The 22,959-nt window shown below is 40.9% G+C and overlaps 2 protein-coding genes across 2 annotated transcripts in view; one reads left to right on the top strand and one right to left on the bottom strand.

The window, feature by feature from the left end:
* LOC130678894 (GRB2-associated-binding protein 3-like) overlaps positions 1-2,576 on the top strand; it is an 84,080-nt gene extending 81,504 nt beyond the window's left edge. Inside the window, 2 exon segments of the mRNA XM_057496700.1 lie at positions 1,543-1,659; positions 2,463-2,576. Of these exon segments, the coding sequence (XP_057352683.1) occupies positions 1,543-1,659; positions 2,463-2,576 (231 nt within the window).
* Positions 2,577-14,080: 11,504 nt separating this feature from the next.
* LOC130682308 (trimethyllysine dioxygenase, mitochondrial-like) overlaps positions 14,081-22,959 on the bottom strand; it is a 30,571-nt gene continuing 21,692 nt past the window's right edge. The window contains exon 3 of the mRNA XM_057496696.1: positions 14,081-14,548. Within this exon, the coding sequence (XP_057352679.1) occupies positions 14,359-14,548 (190 nt within the window). The 3' untranslated portion in view covers positions 14,081-14,358. The remainder of the gene's footprint in view (positions 14,549-22,959) is intronic.

The following is a 22,959-nucleotide window of genomic DNA, read 5'->3' as shown; positions in this document are numbered from 1 at the left end:
ACTCCACATCTATTCACACACGGGAACTTGAGACATGAATGGAGGTGGCATTACTGGGGAAAGGATGGCTATGCATGTGGGATTAAAAAAAGGATTTCACCACCTATTTCAGCACCATATCTTAAAATCAGTTCTGGGTAGATGATTACTTTATTGTGATAGGCAAAACTTTATTTTAGGAGAAATTATGAGGAAACAAACTATGACCGCATCACAGGAAGGATTCTTTAAGCAAAATACAAGAGCAAGCCATTAGGAAAAGATTGATACATTATGTTAAAAGTGAGAACTATTTGTTCAAAAAAATGCTATAAAAAGAGAAAGAACAAGTACAGACTGGATGTGCTATTTGCATGAAACCAACAAGTGATTACTCTCCAGGATACGCAAAATACTGAGAAAAAAATACCAGTACTTGAATATAAAAATTAGCAAAACCAAAGCAAACATGAACATACAATTCATGGAAGAGAAAAAGTAAATGACCCTTAAACATGGAAAATCAAAGCAGAGTAAGATACCATTCTCCCATATCAGGTTAGAAAAACATTAAAAAGTCGGACAATAGCAAGTTACCAAGTGTTGGCCAGGAGGGCGAGCGATAAGAATGAGTATACACACCTGGTATGCATGTAGATTGGTGCAGTCATAGCCCCTTTAGCTTGGTGATTGTAACGCTGAAGGTGCACACGTCCTATAACTCAACAATCCTAGTCCCAGGTGTACAGGCTAGAAATTCTTATGTAGGTGCTAGAGTGGCAGCATTGCTTATGAGAGTCCTCAAACTGGAAGCAACTCAAGTGTCCATTGGTGGTGGAATGGTTCACTAAATCATTACACAGAATCCTCTAGTCCAGTGAAAATGCATGAAGTAGGGCTAGTGCATTGACCTGGGTGAATGTGAACCATGTAGTACAGAGCAAAAATTGAAGTCTCCAGAAGTATGTTCAACATGGCTCTACTGATAAAACCAAAACAGGTAAAACTAAGCTGTGATTTAAGGATACCTACACACTCAGAGAAGCACATTTAAAAATAAAAGGTGTGGCAAACAAAAATTCAAGGTAGTGCTTGATCTCTTAGTGGGAGGAGGGAGCAGCAGACGGAAGCAGGCAGTGCATGGGTGTTGGTCGTGCTCCATGCCTGAGGCCGGGTGGTGAGTCCATGGGGTGGGGGTGGGGAGCTTGCACATGTTATCACTGTTTGTATTGGATAAAGTATCCTTAAATGCATTTGGGATGCCTTTATTAGAACTTTAATAAGTGGGATTGATCTTTTCAGGATTTAATCTCCAAGATATCGTAGGCCTGTCAGATCCATAAAATGAATTACTGGGGGAAATTTTGGCCTGCTCTTTCCATGGTGAATAAAGGTGTGGCTGAATTGTATGTATTGAATGTCAAGTGCCAGCTGTCCCTCAGACATGCAGGATGATCTGTGCAGGTCTCATCAGCTGTTCGAGTGGAAACACGACTCACCCTGCTTCCCTTGGGCAACCCAGCCAGATATCATTAACCTGAGTCCTGTGATGTTGCTTTCTAGGAGAAGCACAGAACAGCCAGTTCCCTGAGCAGTGGTGCTCTGATGTGGACAAAGAAATTGAGCCTGGATTATTTAGCGCTGGACTTCAATTCGGCATCACCAGCTCCTGTACAGCAGGTAGGAAGGACTTCATGTTTGAGAATTCCCAGGTGATTGCATTTCTGTTTAGATTTTTCTGGTGATTCAGCAATGTGTATTCTCTTTTGAAAGTCTTAAATGTACATACATGTACAGGAAACAATATTAAAATCAGGGTATACAGTATGATTCCATTTTGTGTGTATGTGTAGAAAACAAAGCCTGGAAGACTTCCTTCCCTTTTGCTGAATGAACTCTCACTTCTCCTTTACCTTTAATGTCATTCCACAAACCAGAAAGGCTGGTCAGAAGGGTATGACAGGCAAGAGCAGAAGGTGGCTTAGTCAATGTAGGTCACTGTGCAGGCAAGGCAAAGCAGTCCCCATCTCAGTGGCTTGCAACAGCAAAGCCTTTCTCAGTTGTTGCTCAGGGGCCAGTACATTTCAGGTTAGGACCTCTGTGTTCCAGGTCATCTTTGATCCAGGGCCGAGGCAGGAAGAGCAGCCACATCTGAGGCATGCTGGTCTCCTGGCAGAGGGCAAGGGTGACTGCAGAATCAAAGGGTGCCTTGTTTCTCTTTAGGATTGGCATGTGTCTCTTCCACTCACATTATATTGGTCAGAGCAAGTCAAATGGTTAGAGGAGAGTTGAAGGGAGCAGAGATGAAGAGATATTTATACATGTGCACACAAAGCATTAATGATGCTTCTGCAGAAGATGCCCAGGAGGAAGGGGCGGCAAATATATGTAGCAACACTGTAAAGTACCACAGAGAGGCTAACTTCCCTGACTTTTTAAATTCCATGTACTAATGAAAACCCTTTGTTTTCCTTCCCATTCAGAAACTTCTGTCAGAAGAGCAAAGAGTTGACTATGTCCAAGTGGATGAGCAGAAGACGCAGGCTCTTCAGAAAACAAAGCAGGAGTGGACGCATGAGAGGCAGTCCAAAGTGTGAGCTATGTGAGGTTGGGCCGAGTGGGAGTCAGTGGAGATGTGGGTCGCCTTGAGGTTTTTTGCCAGAATAGCACCAATGGTTAGTGAAAAGCAAGATCCAGAAATAATGTATAATTTCCATGGGTTTGGCAAGAACCTCTGGGGGAGAGGAGCTAGTAGTAAGTACCGATGGGGACAGGCAGGGAGCTGTGAGGGAGTGCGTGTGCCTGGTTCCTGCTGCAGCAATTTGGTTTCCAGCCCAGAGCCACGGGGACACCTAGGGCTGGTGCAGTGGTCTTAAGGGGCAGAGATGGGGGGGTTCCACGGCACAGACTGGTGTGTACAAAACTCTATCCTTTCAGGGAGGTTAGGAACAATAAATACAAGACTTGCGAGAATATTTTCCCCAGAATTTGGTTAGAAATCCCTCCAGTGGAGCATTTTCAGTACAGATGAGAGTCAGTGTTACCACAAGGAGAATAACCTAACTTGACTCCAGTACCTGAAATTCTGACCTCTCTCCTGTGCTTCCACTGGAATCATAAGTTAACCTAGCAGAGAGGTCTCTGGAGACCATCTTGTTCTGGCCCCTGAAGACACTGTTGAGGAGATCAAAGCTAGCAATGGTGGCAATATTTGCAGTCCTTATTGCAAAGACTCCAGTGGACAAATCACTTCTATCCCGAAGACAGTTCAGCTGATGGGCAGTGAGTCTTGGGTTCCATGATGGACCAGTGAGATGACACTGCTGGCTCTAAGGGCATCATGGGGCAGCAGCTACCGGTGCCTGGGTATTCTGTCCCTGCTGGCCTTTTTCCAGCATGCTCTCACACGCATCATCCCATTTCTCCCACTAAAAGACCTCAGAAGCTAGGCTTCGTAGAGATTGCTGCTCCCACTTTGAAGAAAACTGAAAACCAGAGGTGGGAGCACTTTGCCCAAGGTCACTCATGGAGCCAAGACAGCATCAGGCTTCAAGTAGAGCTGGCTGGGCCGCCCATTGCAGGCTTATTCCAGTTTACATGCTTCTGAGAATTCTGAGGAAATTTATCAATTTGGTCAATGTCTGAAACGTGAGAAATGTGCAGACGTGAGATGAGTTATCGTCTCTCCCTTTCATAGAATTTTGAGCAGGTGCTTTTATATTTACAAGGTATGTGTGGCAAGCCAGGGTTTCTTTACATGGTGTTCAAACAGGGAAGTCTAACATACTCAGTAGTTACCGCTACAAATACCTCCTTCTGGTCACTGTGCAGTCTGCTCTTGGATTGTTTGGTCCCTTGAGCCAGCTAATGCTGGAAGAATATTTGCCACCTTAGGGAAGGCATAACTTGAACCTGGACTCAAGCTTTTGAGCAGTAAAAGGATCAGAGAATAAACAAACAAGTTCCATTCTCAGGTTTCTAGCAAATTTTTACCTTCTGCTTTAGTGATGGCTAGAATCTGATGGCAAAGATAACCACTTTCCAGTGAGAGTATTATGTCACCCCTTTCTTTATGGGCACAGGGGTTCAGGGGACCAGGGATAAGTCTCACCTGGACATGGAATTGTCCTTAACTCTCCTTCCTGATCATTGGAGCCCCTGCAGCCAGAAGGTGCATGTGCTGTGCCGACTGTGCTGCATCTCCTATGTGCTGCTAGGGTTTCACAGTTTTACACTAATGTAAAAGTGAGTAAATGCCAGTCTTGGTTTTTCAGACCAAAAAAGAAGTAATTTTGATGTTCAAAGCAGCAGGATCTGGTGACATCCTTTGCTTCCTGGAGCAAGGTGGAGGAAAATTGCTGAGTGATTTAACTGAGTTAAGAATCCTTTTAGAGCCAGGTTGGGACCATGACAGGCTCACTGTGCCCCTCAGCCAGCTCTGTCACACACAGGCCAGAGCCCGACACGGCTGTGGCCTTCCCTGTGGTGCTTGTAAATGCGTCACAGCCTCAGGCAAGAATCCAGGGGTGCAGCCTGCTAGTTCCCATAGATGGTAGATTCCTCATGTATGGGGCATCTGTGTTCAGGTTTTTGATCACCTGACAAGGGCTCGTGCAGAAAAATTGTATGTCCTAGTATCAAAAACCATACCAGATTGAATATAGATCAGAAAAGAAAATACAGCTAAACTTCTGTTGATAGTAAAAATATGTCCCAATTGACTTTAAAAAGAAAATCTCTTTCTGTAAAATATTTCAAGGAGCACATTTACTGCACAAAGCAACACACACATGAACTGCCTTGCTTAGAAGTGATTAATTAGGGTTTTAAATGAAAGGATGACTTGGGCCTCATTGCCAGTGTGTATGGGATTATGTCCTGCTTTGAGAAAACTGCTAATGGATGGCCACACTCGAGGGTGCAAAGGCTGGGTAGCGTTTGAGCTGATGGCAGTGTGTGTGCCTCGCAAAGGAATCACCACGGTGCTGGAGGACACGGTCCATGTGTGACACAGGTCTGTGATCTCACCAGGGTCTGACAGTCGGAGGGCTTTGTAGCAGAAATGATCCCGAGTGTACATGGTGTGTCTGGTCACTGTGCAGGGTGCACCTTCTGAGACGATTTGGGAATCAGTGGAACAGCAGTCAGCCCCACAGTGTGCTCGGTGATCCTTTTTGCTTGGTTTCCTTCTATCTCACTTTGTTGGGAAATTCCTCCCTACAGGGGGTTGTGCAGAATGGGGCACTGAGGGACCCCCCAAGCCTCCAAGGCCCCATGGCCACAAAGCGCATCAGGAGGGAGGAGCCCTGGGCCCAGCAAAGAGCTTGGCTACAAGGATACAGAGAGATCCTGTGGGGCCCAGTGTCCAGGCTGCTTCACTGCAGAGTAAGGCCACCTTGGCTCCTATTCACACCGTCTTTGTGCCCACCATCTTGCTGATTTTTAAAAATTCATTGTGTTTTTACTATTTACTTTGTGGCATTAATAAAATTCTTATACAGAGGAATCCTGACTGAAGTTCCCTATTACTTGTTTAAAGTGATAGCATTGGACATCAGTGCAGAGCACAGTTGGAAACCTGAGTATATGAAACTGCCAGTTTCAGTTTACAGCCAACTTGCCCCAACTCTTCAGCCAAGCCACATCTTGACATCTTTTTTTTTAAGAAGCTAGCTTCAATACTTGGCCATGAAATCCCGAGCCCTCCGTGATACCATGTAAACTTGACCTTCATCATTAATCATCCTAGTGGAGACTAAAGGTGTTCTTTCTTGTTCCTCAGGCTATCACTTCTACTCATGCTCTGGTGTCCATACCATCCTACGTCCTCACATGTTTCACTCTATTACCTCTTCTCTTCAGAATCTCTTTCCATTTTCTCTGACTGGCTCCTTCCCCTGCAGTAACATGAATGCTCAGGCCTCCCCTCCCTTCCTAAAAATAAGTATCCTCAACTGCATGAGTCTCCTCCTCCCCCTGCCCTCCTCCTCATCCTTGTCCTGTTCCTCTACCTCACAGCATCAAACTGTGAACCTCATTGTAGTTTAATCCTCCAGGGACCTTTGGGGGGACGCTTCAATGTCAATATCCTTATTCTCATTTCCAATTCCCCTCCTGAAGTTGATGCCTGCCTGCATTGAGGGGCTGGCCCTTCCCTGCCCTGACAGAAGTCTGCAGTGTTATTCCTTGGAAAGTGTAAAGCAGAGAGACTGTGGACTGGGAGTTCCTAAACCCAGCCAAGGACTCAACTCCCACATTGAAAACAGATGGGTAAGTGGATGTATACATCCTGCGAGCTGTAAATCTCAGCTTCTCCAACTCTGACCCTAAGAAGACTCTTCCAGCTGCCAGAATATTAGGGATTTATTTCAGGGATGCAAGGATGGTACAATATTCATAAATCAATCAACGTCTTATACCACATTAACAAAAAGGATAAAAATCACACAATCACACTACCCTGAACCAATGTCCTATCCATAAATACTCAGGCTGTGCTTGAAGTCCAGATGCCTTGCCAATATGTCTGCACTTTATGACCTGTATACTCTCTCTGACCCCTACCATTTAGACATGCTTTCCCAATTCTGACTCTCGTAACTGCTTCTTCTAAGTAGAAAGATGATTTCTGTCAAAAACACAGGCTAGCACTGGTCCCTCCCGTTTGCTCAAATAACAATACTGGCAACAATGATAAACAAGTACTAAGTACTGTTTATTAAGTGCTGTTCACTGTGGTAGACACTTTGTACACATGATCTCATTTCATTCTTCACCACAGGTAGATGGCATTCCTCAGATGGAGAAACAGAGGCTCAAGGAGGGAAAGTGGGTTCTAAAAATCCACCAGGCTAATAAGAGGCAGAGGTGGAATTCAAGCCCAGGTCGGTCGAAGTCCATGCTCATTCTACACCACCACACTGCCTCAGTCAAGGCATTAGAGAGGAAGCTAGAAAGCACCAAGTGAGAGGGTACTGAGTACCTGAGTTGGAGGGAGTGGCCACCATCAGTGGGACAAAGAGTAGACCATGGAGAAAGATGGGGCTAACAGAGGAAAACCTTCACTGACTTATCAGGTCTGCAGAGCATTGACCCTTGTGATCTTCAGTTGCACACAGGATCAATTACCATACTTATCTACCCACACAGAAAGTTAGAGCACCACCATTAATCTATATGATACACACCAACATAGCTAAAGACAATTTTCACAATTGTAAAAGTTGCCAGATTATTTTTTTTCAGAAAAGGAGCTTGGATTCCATTAATCAAGATAGGATTTTATACTACTTCATGGTCTGGCACAAAAATAGTCATAACAATAAGCCTGAATCATCAAGAAAGTATGCAGTCATATTTTGTAAGCCCAAGATGGTACAGCGAGTTCATGCTATGGATGGCCTGCAATGCCAAACACATGGCAATGATGGACAAAATATGAAAAGGTAAACTAGGAAAGGAATTGTGTAGACAAAAAAAGATAATTGTTTCTGTGTTGAACTGGCAGTCTTGCTGGACCAGAAGCAAATAATGATAGCCAGAAGTTAAGCTCCTGCAGGGCATAATGGTCTAAAAGTACTTTGAGCAAGATGGAGGACAAAAGCTAGGCTCACTGCTTAAAGCCAAGGTCTAGGATGGAACTGCCCACAAACCCAGGAACCCCTGAATGTAAATCTGACAAACAAAACTACTACAAAATGTGCCGGGGTCTTTGGCTCTGGTGAGCTGTTGCAGTCCTAAGGAGCTGAGGACACAGACAAGCCTGACTCACAACTACAAGCTGAGCTAAGCGGCCCAAGAGCTTCCTGGGGCAGTGACATGAATATGTCTTGTTAAATGGTTTTGGTCCTAACAACTGACTGGTGTTTCGCAAGAATGCAGTAAGAAGGAAATATGCTAAAGCGATTGATTTCCTTCTGTCATCAAGCTTCCAGCTGTGGAAGATCTAAAATTAGAGAAGGTGAAAGACACTTTTTAGAAAGTGGGTTTTTTTGGTGGATGTGTGCAAACTATTTGCAAAAGCAGTCCAGATATTCTCATGGTTCTCCTAATGCTTTGTTGCAATGACTGCGTGTCAGGAGCCTGTCCGAACCTCCAGCCTGATGACACAGCCCCGGCAGTTGGATGGAAGGGACTGCACGGCGGCCTTCCCAGGGGAGCAACCCCGATATCCCTCCTGCTAAAAATGTCCCTCCTAATAAATTTGCTTATTTTGGCTTCAATTCAAGCTGCCCATTCAGGGAAGAGGCCATATCCAACTGCCCCTGAAAATTTTGGGTATTGACCCTTAAAGGAAATGGGAAAAAAACCACTACTGCCCTGTGACTACCCCCGGTGATGGGAAAGTGAGACCCCATGAGTACTGGACCCAAGTTTATGGTAAAAAAGATATGGAAAATTTTCCTGGGTTGAAGTTCCTTCCCCCACCCCTACGTGGCCTCCAAATGGCATATTCAGTGATTGATGGTGACAGGTGGGTACAGAGAACAAATGATATTCTGTGGCTAGCCCGCCAAAGAACAGACTGGCAAACTATAAAACAAATGAGATCAGGGCATTACCTGACTCCAGATCAGAAAAATCTTCATTGTAAGTTTTACTGAAAATGGGTCCGAGGCACAGTCCATGAAATTTGTCCCTGCCTGCCAAATAGTCGTGTCCTTTTGGAGAGAGCCTCTTTCTTTGCTACCGGAGATGAGGAATGGGAGTATAGCTATGAAAGAATGAGGGCCCTACATAAAAACAATAAAATAGTGAACTTTATAGTCATCTGTAAAAAAAAAAAAAAAAAACCCAGAGTCTGGCACCTACCCAACTAGAAACAAAGCTCACTCAGAAAAAGTGGACTGCTAGGACATGCCAAATGATTTAATCTCATTTTCCAAACCCATGTAACCATGCTATATGTCAAATGATTAATGTCTGTACTTTGTGTAATCAAAGAGTATAAAAACAGTCTGCTACTTTTCATTAAAGGCCAGGCTCGGCTTAACTTTGCTAGTGTCTGTGTCCTCATTTGCTCAGTCGCCGATGCCGTTCCTCCTTCAGGGACTCCTGGATTCACTGGAGCTGGACTCCGGCAACTGTGAAAGTGGGGATAATTATCGTCTATGAGTCATCAGCTAGATTGTGTCAGTATGGCATATTATTAAAAGTATTGTCTCTATAGCCAGATATCAAGATACTAATGTAAATTCTGAAACTCATTTAGCTGTATGACCTTGGGTAAGCCACTTAAATCTCTCATTGCCTCTATTTCTTCATTTATTAAATGGGGATATGGTTGCTGTGGACCTTGACAACACGTAGACGAGTGTCTGGCACATGAAAAGCATTATGTGAGAGTTAGCTATTATTATTGGTCATTATGTGCTGCAAACATTTAGTAATCACGATTTGTTAGAAAACACTGTGAAGCAGGTATTTTCCTTACTGTACCCATATGCCTCAACTCATTCAGTGAGTCAGTGGCAGCAAGCTGCTTCCCTCCAGGGGTGTGAGTCGGGGAGAGGAAATCCTGGGTCAAAATACGTCTAAAAACTGAAATAGTCAAAGGGAGAAATAAAGTTTAAAACCCGTTTATTGCTCACAAACTGCTGTCTTTCTCCTCCGCTCTGGAAGAAGCCATCAAGCAAGCACGCCAGCCCCTCCCGTTAACCTCTCAGGTTCAGACACGCCCTCGCTTGCCCAGGTAATTACCCACTGCCGTGGAGATGAACTTCTCTCCACCCCTGAGGATATGCGAATGCACTAAAGCCAGGTGAGATACTCTGGGAACGTTACAGTTTTTCTTACGGAGCTGAAGTACTGGAAGCTCTCTCCTGCCCGTCCTTCTCCATATGACTGCCCTCCATGTGGAACTGGCTGCACGCAAGAATGTCTCATTACTCAGTTGACTTGCTTTTTTGGTGACCACTGTAAGTCCGGGGAGAGGAAATCCCAGGGCAAAATACCTCTAAAACCAAAATCAGTCAAAGGGAGAAATAAAGTTTAAAACCCATTTATTGCTTCAAACTGCAGTCCGGGGCCTTCTCTCTCTCCTGCTCAGGCATAAGCAAGCCAGCCAGCAAGCAAGCAAGCAAGGACCTCCCCTTAACCTCCCAGGTTCAGACACGCCCTCAGTTGCCCAGGTAATTACCCACTGACATGGGACGAACTTCTCTCCACCCCTGAGGATACGCAAATGCACTGAAGCTGGCAAGATACTCTGGAAGTGTTACAGTTTTACCCACAGGCATCAGTATACTCTTGACGTCTTGTTTAAACACTAACTGTTGGGCTCCACCCTCAGATTTTCTGATTTAATAAGTGTGGGGTGGCGCCTGAGAATTTTCATTTCTAACAAGTTCTCAAATGATGCTGATGGTGCTGGTCTGGGGATCCTACTTTGGGAATCACCATAACACACCATAGTTCAACATTTTTTTTCCATCATGGAGTACAATAGGTTGTGATACACAAGCACTTGGTCAGAAATGGGAACCAATGAATACTAAATAAAAATACATAGCTAGTGACAATAAGGTAGGGTGACCAAAGAATACAACTTCTCAGATTCAAAAAGACATATGCACCCGCATGTTTATCGCAGCACTTTTTACAATAGCCAAGATATGGAAGCAACCTAAGTGTCCATCAGCGGTGGACATATACACAATGAAGATGTGGTACATACACACAGTGAAGATGTGGTACATATACACAATGGGATACTATTCAGCCATAAGAAAGAAACAAATCCTACCATTTGCAACAACATGGATGGAGCTGGAGGACATTATGCTCAGTGAAATAAGCCAGGTGGAGAAAGACAAATGCCAAATGATTTCCCTCATTTGTGGAGTAGAACAACAAAGCAAAACTGAAGGAACAAAATAGCAGCAGACTCACAGAGTCCAAGAAGGGACTAGCGGTTACCAAAGGGGAGGGAAGGAGAAGGGGATTGTGGGGTATCATGATTGGTGCACATGGTGTGTGTGGGGGTCACAGGGTAGACAGTGTAGCTCAGAGAAGACAAGTGGGAACTCTGTGGCTTCTTACTACACTGGTAGACTGTGCCTATAATAGAGTATGGGGGGGGACTCGATAATGGGGGTGAATGTGGTGGTCACATTGTTTTTCTTGTGAAACCTTCATAGGAGTGTATATCAATGATACCTTAATTAAAAAAAACTAAGTTCTGCATCCAGGAAACCTCTCAGGCCTGGTCACACTTGGATGGTTGGTCACTCTAGAACAAAATTCGGTGCCAGTTAAGCCAATCACAAAAGAACATAGTTACAGTGTGGCAATTTTTGATGAGTTTCTTTGAAAAGGATTCATTAATTTATTCTTATTCCAACAAATTTGTATTATGAAACACTATGTTAGGTTTCTGTGCTCTAGACTCTACTGATTCTGTTACATCATAACAAAAGGTAGAAGTGACTCTACAGTGAGCTTGGTAGACATACACCTGTGCTTTCATTCTCAGGGACACTAGAAAGAGATGCAAAAAAAGAAATATTTCACATAGAAAATCTTCAGTGCCCCAAGAATTCAGTGCATTCAAATGAATCCCTTCCTTTTTTCTCCCTCTGAAGGGAGTATATTGTAGACAAGTATTGATTGAAAATTTAGGAAAGTGAAGATGAAATAATTAAAGAATCAAGGTTCCAGGGTAGACAGAAGGTAAAGGGAATACTTCAGTAAGGGAGAAAATTAATCTGTATCCTTATCTTTCCAGGGCCATGAATATGTCCTTTGCTTCTCATTAATCAATGCTGACCTCAGCTATAGTGTAATTTTAAGGGATATTTGGGCAAAGCTTCAAGAAAGGTAAATATCCTGATGTAGACTAATGGTGACATATTTTAGAAGTACAACTAGACAGAAAAGATTGCATATTAAAATGTTACTTCTGTTTTGATTGCTAATGGATATATACTTTTTCAGACCTGAACTTTATCAATCCTTTGACCTAAGAGGGAAACAGATTTCATGGAAGACCCATGAAGATTCCCATATAGTACATATAAAGTGCAGAAATCTTCTGTGAACATATTTTGGAGCACTAGATGGGTCAATAAAGTGAATTTCTAAATGTGAACTAGTAACTCCTTGAAACATCAAGTAAGGCTCTTTCTGTCAGAATACTGACTTTGCTTTGCTTTGTGACTCCTATACTCACTAATGTTTTGTTTGTTTTCCCTCTTGTGCACACCCTACCCTGGATTCTCGTTCATAATCTACAGTGGTCAATGCAGTTATTATTGTATACAGCTTTCCTTGCAATGACAGCCGGGGCAAAATAAGCTTCATACTTATCTCTGAGTCTCCATATATAAAAGAAGCCATTAAAAAAATAAAAGAAGCAATGTATTATCCTTAATCCAGTCAAATCTTGGCAATTATCATGCATAATATTTTAAGAGAGGGAAAAAAAGCTAAAAGAAATCTTCAGAAGTGGAGAACAGACTGTATCCTAAAATCCATCAAAAGCCAGAATGAAAGTTTGGATGACTCCATTTCTTTGGAGGTACATCATCCATGATGATGAGTTCCATGAACAATCTTGCATACTAACCCTCTTCACTCTTTTGTGTTGTGTGTGTATGTGTATGGATGTATGAATTATCATATGGAACCTCAGAAGTCTCTAAAAAATTTCTGAAACTGATGGGTTTGTTCCACAGGAGCTATTGTGACTCTTTAATCCCTCAAGAGATGACTTGGATGGAGATGATCTTTTTGACAAGATAAAACACTATGTTTATATTCAGTTCTTACCTTATTACCGAGCTTGTGCTATTAAGCAATTGCTATGGTGTCTGTAGATCTAGAGACTATAGAGAAAAATCTAGGGTTTCAACTAAACTCTTTAATCCACAGGCTTATGTAAAGGACTGTCCCAAGGTATCCCCTAGCCCACTGGTTCTCAAAGTGCGGTCTGAAGAAAACTGGAGGGGTCTTTGAAACACATTAAGTGGGTCTGTGGGTTAAGAACAATTTTTTAATAATAACACTAAGATATTTGTCTTTTCTATTCTCATTATCTATTGAATGTATAGAGGACTTTTCCAGAGGCTATGTGACATGTGATGGTGTCATCTCTGTGATAGCCAAGGAATGTGTGCTTTTGTGTTTTTGAATTTTAAACCCTTCTCCGTCTTAGTATCTACTACAATTAGTATCAATAGATATAACCAACACCCCAAAACTCTTAAGGTCTTCAATGACTTTTAAGAGTGTTAAGGTGTCCTAAGACCAAAAGTTTTGCAAATCACTGCTTTATCAAGACTTTGTTATTCCTAGAATGCCTTTCGTTCTAACTGATCTAGTTGCAATAAATTTTTACCTAGTGACTATTTTTGTTTCCCTGTCAGCGTGGACATTGTATTTCTGAAGTAGATTGATAAAAATTATATCAAAATGTCTAAAAAACAAATGACCTCATGTTTACAACTTGGAGAAGAGAGTATCACACTAAATGACTGATATCAGATAATTGGAAGCTTCTCTCTAATGGGTTTCCCTACTAGAGAAAGTGGTGACTTCTGTTTTATGTGAAGGGATAAGGAGACAATTTGAAATAAGTTTTGACACAATACTATTCTGTTCATATAAAATACTGGTAGCCGGGGTGCCAAGTGTGTTCATAATACCAAAGCTGTCAATATTAAGCCTGAAGCCCCAAGAGATGAGCAGTGTTTAATACGTCATCCCTTGTTAAATAGCAGCCACAGAGTTGGCGGTAACCAGTGAAGGATTCCCTGCCATGTAGGACACGCCAGTTGTCTATAAATAGAACCTGTAATGAGCAAAAAGAGAAAAACACAAACCATTAGAACAAGTGCAGACCAAGGAACTCTAATCAGAAGAGATCATTTTAAAGGAAAAATTTAGGTTGTTTTCTGGTTACATTTAATGAGGCATTTTCTTTTGAGATTAAGCAAACATTTGGAAAGTAGGATGTGCATAGCTCTGTAGTGGGTTAAGTGGCAGTTACAAAGGCAACAGTAAGTAAGAGGCCTTGCACTTCTTGAATAATTGTTCTCTTATGAAAGCAAATCACACAATTGGTTTCTTTTTGTTTTCCTTCTCTTTAATTCTTATTATGCACTTTCTCAAAGTGTTGAACTATTTCATTGTTTTATGCTAAGCTGAAGATATTCTTTATCCAGAGAAACCATAAAGAGCAAAAAAAAAAAAAAAAGGAATCATAAAGGTGGGAGGACCCCTAGGGACCATCTAGTTCAATCCCCTCATCATACAAATAGAGTCACTGATGCCTAGATATGGGGTAGGGTCTGCTTTGATGTCATCCAGTGAGTGAGTAGCAGGACCAGTGCCAATACCTAGGACTTTCTTTTTCCTTCACAAGATTATGACTCATATCATTCATTGCTTCAGTATAAAAAGCTTACTAGACATTTCAAGTTTGGCACCCACCCTTCCAGGCTTTAGTTTGACCCAAAACTCATTTTCAGGTCTCCTCAACTCTACTGTTAGAGTCCGGTGTGCTGTATACCAACGGTGGACAACATCATAAGGTATGGTATTGATGACAGCCCGGTCATAGTTGTTGTACCTAAGAAATCATGAGAAATAAAGATCTCAAACACATGTTAAAAACATCTGAGGTTTACTGAGAAATTTTATGTAAAGCTTTCCCTATAGTCATTACTTGTCCCAGAGGTGAGGTGACAATAATAAGTCAATGTTCTATCAAGATTATAAGACTGTAGAGGTCACCACTGTATGCTGAACATATTTAATTTTTCTTTAGACAATCTGGAGAGAAGGGATAGAAGTTAGGTTTTAGCTTGTTTCTCCCACCTTACGATAGGATGTTTTACCTAATGCCCATTCCTTTGGCTAAATTTCATATATGCATTGGAGAAAGATCTGAGCTTTCTCTTCACCAAGCTGAGATGGGAAAGAGGGGTTGTACTAACAAAGATTTCTTTTTATAGAATGATTTACAGCCTCTCAGGTGTTTTCCTTTGTGGGAGCAATCCCTGCTACAGCATAGCAGACCTAGCTACAGTCTGGTATCCCAGGTAGAGGGAATAGCTGCTGCTTGAGAGTCTAGCTTCTGATCAGCCTGCATCTAGGTGCTGAGTGAGATCCTCCTCTTTGGGACACTGACGGGTCTTGGCATACCTTCAACTCTTGGGAGATACTAAGAAAAAAGAAGATAGCTTAGGAAATCACAAAGGTTTGAGAGACAACCAAGAGCTAGGACAAGGATGAATGACAAAGTTCATCACCTACACAAAAGCACTCTGTCAAGAATAGGAGAACTGACTGTTTTATTGTTTTATTCATTGTGCAGAAACCAACAGAATCAAGTAAACTGACAAAACAGAGGAATGTGTTCTAAACAAAGAAAGAACAAGATAAAACTCCAGAAACAGATCTTAATAAAGTTGAGATAAATGATTTATCTGATAGAGTTCAAAATAATGGCCAAAAGATGCTCACCAAGGTCAGGAGAACAATGCATGACAAAGTGAAAGTTTCAACAAAGAGACAGAAAATATTAAAAAGTTCCAAACAGAAATTGAGGGCTCAAAAATACAATAACTGAACTGAAAATTTCAATAGAGGGGTTCAATAGGAGTACAGATAAAGTGGAAGAAAGTATCCATAACTAGAATACAAGGAAGTGGAATTCATCCAATCAAAGGAGGAAAAAGAAAAAAGAATGAAGACAGCTTAAGGGAATTATGGGACTCCATCAGGAAGACCTATTTGGCATCACAGAGGTCCCAAAAGAAGATACAGGAAGAGACAGAAAGCTTATTTGAAGAAATAATGGCTGAAAACTACTCTGACCTAAGAGAAAGAAACAGACATCCAGATCTAGGAATCCCACAGAGTCCCCAAAATAAGAATCTACACTGAGACACAATATAATTAATTGTCAAAAGTTAAAGATAGAGATAATCTTAACATCAGTAAGAGAAAAGTAATTTATGTATAAGGGAAGAACCAGAAGAGACTCTCAGCAGATTTTTCAGCAGAAACCTTGCAGGCCAGAAGGCAGTAGCATGATATATTAAAGGTGCTGAAAGGAAAAAACCTTCCAACCAAGAATACTCTACTCAGCAAGATTATCATTCACAGTTGAAGAAGAAAGAGCGTTTCAGACAAGCAAAACTAAAGTACTTCATCACCACTAAACTGGCTTTACAAGAAATGTTAAAGGTGCTTCTTTAAGCTGAAATAAAAAGGCACTTATTAGTAGTAACAGAACATATGAAAGTATAAACCTCACTGGTAAAGGTAAATATATAGTAAAGGTAGTGGATTAATGTCATAAATCTAGCATGAAGGTTAAAAGACAAAAGTAGTAAGTTTAACTATAACTACAATAATTAGTTAAGGGATACAGAAAGTAAAAAGATGTAAAATACAACATCAAAAAACAAGATGGGGAAGGGAGTAAAATATGGAGTTTTAGAATGCAATTTGCTATAAACTTAAACAGACTTTTTTATATATATATATAGGATGTTATATGTGAACCTTATGGTAACCACCAGGCAAAAACCTATAGTAGACACACAAAAGATAATGAGAAAGGAATCTAACCACAAAGGAAGAAAACAAGAGAAGAAAAAAGAAATAGGAACTATGAAATAGCCAGAAAACAATGAATAAAATGGAAATAAGTACATACATATCAATAATCACCTTAATTGTAAGTGGTCTAAATTCTCCAGTCAAAAGACATAGAATGACTGAATTAAAAAATGAGCCTCATCTATATACTGCCTATAAGACTCACTTCATATGTAAGGACAAACAAGACTGAAAATGAAGAGACAAGAGAAAAATATTCCATGCAAATGAAAACAAAAAGGAGGCTGGTATAGCAATACTTATAATAGGTAAAATAGACTTTAAAAGAAATATTTTAATAAAAGGCAAAGAAGGGCGTTACATAACAAAGGGATCAATCTAATAAGAAGATACAGCATTTGTAAATTATATATGAGCCTAACATAAAAACAGCAAAATATATAAATATTAACAGACCTAAAAGGATAAATTGACAACAATACAATAATAGTTGGGGATTTTAATATTGCACTTACACCAATGAATAGCTCATCTAGATAGAAAATAAGGAAACAGCAGCCTTATATGACATATTAGACCAAATTGACTTAATAAGTGTAATACAGAAAAGTCCACCCCAAAGCAGCAGAATACACATTTTTTTAAGTGCACATGGAACATTCTCCAGGGTAGATATCATGTTAGGCCACAAAACAAATCTCAATAAATTTAAGACTGTAATCATATCAAGCATCTTTTCCAACCACAGTGGTATGAAACTAGAAATCAATTACAAGAAGAAAACTGGCAAAATTGCAAATACGTGGAGATTAAACATATGCTTCTGAACAACCATTGGGTCAATGAAGAAATTAGAGGGGAAATCAGAAAAATACCTTGAGACAAATGAAAATGGAAATACACTGATCCAAAATCGATGGGATTCAGCAAAACCAGTTCCCAGAGGCCATTCATAGTGATAAAGGCCTACTTCAAGACACAAGAAAAATCTAACTTTATATATCTCTCTTCTTGTGGAACCGCTATAATGCAAATGTTATTCTGCTTAATTTTGTCCCTTAGGTCCTTAAGGTAAATTCAGTTTTCAAAATTGTTTTTCTTTTTGCTATTCTCAGTGAGTTCCACTGCTCTGTCTTCTAGATTGCTGATCCATTCTTCAGCTTCATCTAGTCTGCTGTTGAACCCCTCCAGTTTATTTTTCAGGTCAATTATTGTATTCTTCAGCCTTGTAACTTGTGTTTGGTACTTTCTTCTTTTCTTTGTTGAAATTCTGTGTTCATCCGTTCTTCTTCCATGTTCTGTGGGTATCTTATTATTATTATCATTATTTTGAAGTCTATCAGTAGATTACTTACCTGTTTCATGAGGTCTTTCCTAAAGTTTTTTTCTTGTTCTTTCATTTGGTACGTATTTCTCTGTTTCCTCATTTTGCTTGACTCTCTGTATTCATTTCTATGTATTAGACAAAACAGCAACATCTCTCAGACTTGAAGGAGTGGCCTTGTAGAGGAGATGAACTTCATTGTTCAACCTTGCCCTAGCTCTTGGTTGTCTCTTAAACCTTTGAGTTGTCTAAGCAGCCTGATTTATTCTTGATAGGTATTTATTGTTGAGGATGTGTACAAGACCTGTCAGTATTCCAAGGGGAAGGAACTCAGCACCTAGTTTTAGGTTGATTGTAAGCAGACGCTCAGGCCGCAGCTTTTATAGTATATAAATATATAGAGTTCAATGGGGCTGCAATTGTAAACTTTGCTGGTCTCTAGACCAGGAGTTCTGAAGGTATCCCCTGGGTGACAGTTGCAAAAATCAGGGCTCCAGATAGGTATACAAACTCCCATCTGGGGGTTGCCAGTGACCTGTAGCAAGACCACGGTAGGGTCCAATGATGGTGTCTATCTGCTAATGTTCCCTGGGAACTCTACTGTAGTCTTTAGGTGAGTGGCAAACCTGAACTCTGTCCCGTGGGTTGAAGCTCTTGGAAACAGAGAGACCTTTTTCAAAGGAGGACTGGGGTTGTTTCAGTCTGCTGTCTGTGCAGTGCCCTGAAGGTGGTAGCCTGCCAAGAACTGTCTGTGGCTTTAGTGATGTAGCTGGAGGGCATGGGGGTATGCCTACCAGCTTTAGCAAGGGAGTGGAAAAGTGCCATGACTGCTCATACCCTCTGGCCCCAGCAAGGCAGTAGGAGAATGCTGCATACATGTGTGCATGCCTGTATTAGCAGGGTGGAGGGAGAGTACAAAAATGGTGCTCACTAGCACCTCCACCACCAGAGAGGGTCCCAACTGTCCCTTGTCCTTCTGGCAGATGGTTTAAAATCTGAGAAATGGATCTTTCACATATTGGCTAGGTGCTATTTAATCTGCTGCTTTTATGCTGGGCCCTGGGGTGAATGATGCTGCATATGTGTCTTTAAAAAGAGAATCTCAGTCCCCTACAAACTTTTCAGTTCCTGGTATGTAAGTCCCATTGGTTTTCTATTGCAGACATTTTGGGGGTTAATTTCTCTGATATAGCTCCCAAGGGTTGTGATATTTGATGTGGGGCACAAACCATTTTTCCTTTGGGAGAAAGTCCATACTTGAGATACTTCTCTATTGTGGGTCACCATGCTTGGGGTGAGGTTTTTGGCAAGACCATGTTTCTGCCCCTCCTACATGTCTTGATGTGGTCCTTTTATCTTTTGTTGTAGAGGAACAGTGTAGCTAGTTTTTTTTTTTTTCAGAATAAACTGTTCAAGATTTACATTTGTTATATTTGTGGGAGGAAGTTAGTGCAGGGTCATCCTAGGTAACCAACTTGGGCCACCCCCAAAGGAGGTCACTGTATAATGATAAAGGGGTCAATACAAGAGTAGATAACATTTGTAAATATCTGTGTATCTAATATAGCAGTACCTAAATATAAAGCAAATATTAACAAGCCTGAAGGTATAAATGGACAGAAATACAAAAATAGAAGAGAATGTCAGTACTTTCAAAAGTGGATAGATAGTTCAGAAAGAAAATCAATAAGGAAACATTGTACTTAAATTTACACGTCAGATCAACTTAACAGAACTTTACAGAACATTCCACCCAGCAGCAGCATACTACACATTATTCTCAAACAGACATGGAACATTTTCCAGGATGTATCACATGTTAGGTCATGAAACAAGTCTCAGAAAGTTCTAAAATACTGAAATCATATTGCCTTTTGGATGGAACTGCCATCTTCCAGTAATTTGAAAATATGACCAACGTAAAAGGAAGAGGAGAAGGACTCACTATATGGTCTTTAGACCTTTTAGAAAATGTGAGGTTGTTCCTTTGGCCATATACATGTAAATCTACAAGAAAGGTGATACAGTAGACATCAAAGGAATGGGCACTGTTCACAAAGGAATGTTCCACAAAAGTTACCATGGCAAAACTGGAAGAAGAACCTACAATGTTACCCAGCATGCTGTTGGCATTGTTGTAAACAAACAAGGGCAAGATTCTTGCAAAGAGAATTAATGTATGTAGTGAGCATATTAATCACTCAGAGTCAAGATAGCTTCCTGCAGCTTGTAAAGGAAAATGATCAGAAAAAGAAGGAAGCCAAAGAGAAAGGTACTTGGGTTCAATTGATAACACCAGTCAACTCCACACAGAGGAGCACACTTTGTGAGAACAAATGGAAAGGAGCCTGAGCTTCAGGAACCCATTCCCTATGAATTCATGGCTTGATAAATGTAAAGAAAATAAAGACATCTGGATTGTAAAAAAAAGAAAATAAATCATATTGCGCATCTTTTCCAACCTCAATGTTATGAAATTAGTAAACAATTACAAGAAGATAACTGGCAAATTCATAAACACGAGACTAAACAACATGCCACTGAACAACCAGTAGGTCAGTGAGGAAATCAAAAAGGTATCTTAAGAAAATGAAAATGGAAACCCAACATAGGAAAACTCATCAGGTGCAGCAAAAGCAGTTGTAAGAGGGAAGTTCATGGTGATAAATACCTACATTGGGAAACAAGAAAGATCTCAAATAAACAATCTTACTTTATACCTCAAGGAAAAAGAAAAAGAACAAATGAAACCCAGACATAGTGGGAAGAAGGAAATAACAAAGATCAGAGCAGAAACAAATGAAATACAAATTAAAAAGGGAATAGAGAAGATTAATGGAACTAAGAGCTGTTGTTTTGAAAAGATAGACAAAATGGACAAATACATGGCTAGATTTACCAAGAAAAAGAAAGTAAGGAATCACATAATTAAAATTGTAAATGAAAGGGGAGACATTAAGACAGAAACACAAGTGATTGATTTGTGGTGGAAAAGATGGTAGAGTAGGAAGGCAAGGTGGAAACCTTTTCCCACACAGCAATAAAGCAACTACACCAAATACAACTAACCCTGAAAATGTCCTGAAGACTGCAGAACAGATCAGCTACACTTGATGAAGAAGAGAAGGCCACACTGAGAAGGGTAACGTGCCAAAGCTGTGATCAAGCAGGATCCAATCCCTTCCCTTATTCCAGCCTACAAGCCAGATGAAGAGGAATGGAGTGGGGAGGGAATAAGTGCTCAGAAAACTTGCACACCTGGCCATGGAGATCTGCTCTGGAAAATGAGTCCACATTGCATTAGACTTTTGTGATTAACAGAGCTGGACACCAGTTAGAGCTGGAGCACTAGGAGGCTAAGACTCCAGCCACTTGTGGAGGACAGGCACATGCCATTGGTCCTGCTGAAATTCAACATACAAGGGGCAGTTTGAAAGATTTACCAGCAGTTGAGAGCATGCTATGGGTTGGAGGTACCTCTATCTAGAGGAGAAAGGACAGATGGATGACACCTCCCTATCCCAGATGGTCAGGTGCTCATGGTAGCCAACTCCAGAAGTTTCTCACTGGTGGCTCAGCCCCAAGGCACACATCTCTGTGCACCTGACCCAGCCAGCCAACTCTTCCTAGCAGTGGCCCTCTACTGTGTGGCCACTCCAGCAGCAGCCGCCATTTCTGCCCAGCAGGCAGAGGGGATCCCTGCCCACAGTGATCCCAGCAGAAACACCTCACAGAACACAAAGGGCATGCAGACGTGAGCTGTCAGCCTCTGCTGATAGAGATCAGCCACTGCCCACAGACAGGCAGAAAAGCGGTACCACCCAGACTTATGGCTTGATCATAAAGGAGAACCAGGCACTGGTGTGCAAAGAGTCTTGAGCTTCTGGGCAACAGAGATGCCTTCTACAAAGGAAGAAATACAAAAACCCAGACAAAATGAGGAGGCAGAGGAATATGCTCCAAACAAAAGAACAATGTAAAACACCAGAAAGAGGGCTAAATAAAATGGAGATCACCAATCTTCTTGATAAAAATTTCAAAGTAACAGTTATAAATACACCCACTGACCTGTGGAAAAGCATCAATGATCTCAGCAACAATTTCAACCCAGAAATAGAAGATTTGAAAAAGAACCACTCAGAACTGAAGAATACAGTAACTGAAATGAAAAATTCAGTGGAAGAAATGAATAAGGGGTTGCTGCAAGTAGGGAAGACAATCAGCAAGATGGAAATTAGAGAACAATAAAACAATGAAGCTGAGGAACAGAGATAAAAAAGTCTCTAGAATCAAGAGGATGCTAAGAGAGCTGTGGGACAGCTGCAAATGAAATAGTATTCATATAATAGGGGTAGGATAAGAGACAGACAAAGAAGTAGAGGGTGTTTTTGAAGAAATAATTGCTGAAAAATTCCCGAATCTGGGGAAGGGAATAGACACCCAAGTCCTGGAAGGGCAGAGAGTGCCTAACTAAAGGAACCCAAGGAAGACAATACCGATATATAGTAATTAAAATGGCAAAGTTTAAAATTAAGAGAGAATCTTAAAAGAGCAAGAGAGAGGCAGATTTCCCAGCAAAACATTACAAGCCAGGAGGAAGTGGCATGAAATATTTAATGTATTGAAAGGGAAGAACCCACAACCAATAATCCTTTACACAGCAAGGTTATCATTCAGAATTGAAGGAGTGATTAAAAGTTTCCCAGATAAATGAGAGTTAAAAGAATTCATCAGCACTAAACTGTCCTTACAGAATATGTTAAAGGAACTTCTGTAGATGGAAATGTTCTTATATCTAAATGTATTTCGTCAGTGAAAATAAACATACAGTGAATTTAGTAGGCCAACTACTTATTAAGCAAGTATGAAGTTAGAAAGAAACAGGAGTAAAATTAACTGTACACAGTATTAGTCAAGGGATATGCAAAAGATGTAGATTATGACATCTAATACATAAGGTGTGGAGGAGGAAGAAGAGTAAAAGAATAGTACGTTTAGCTTGTGTTAAAAACGGAGCAACCATCAACTTAATATAGACTGCTATATTTTAAAGAAACTAGTTATGAACATTAGGATAACTACAAACC

The sequence above is a fragment of the Manis pentadactyla genome (assembly GCF_030020395.1).
Source record: "Manis pentadactyla isolate mManPen7 chromosome Y unlocalized genomic scaffold, mManPen7.hap1 SUPER_Y_unloc_3, whole genome shotgun sequence".
In the NCBI taxonomy this organism is placed as follows: Eukaryota; Metazoa; Chordata; class Mammalia; order Pholidota; family Manidae; genus Manis; species Manis pentadactyla.
This window is presented reverse-complemented; position numbering and strand designations above follow the sequence as displayed.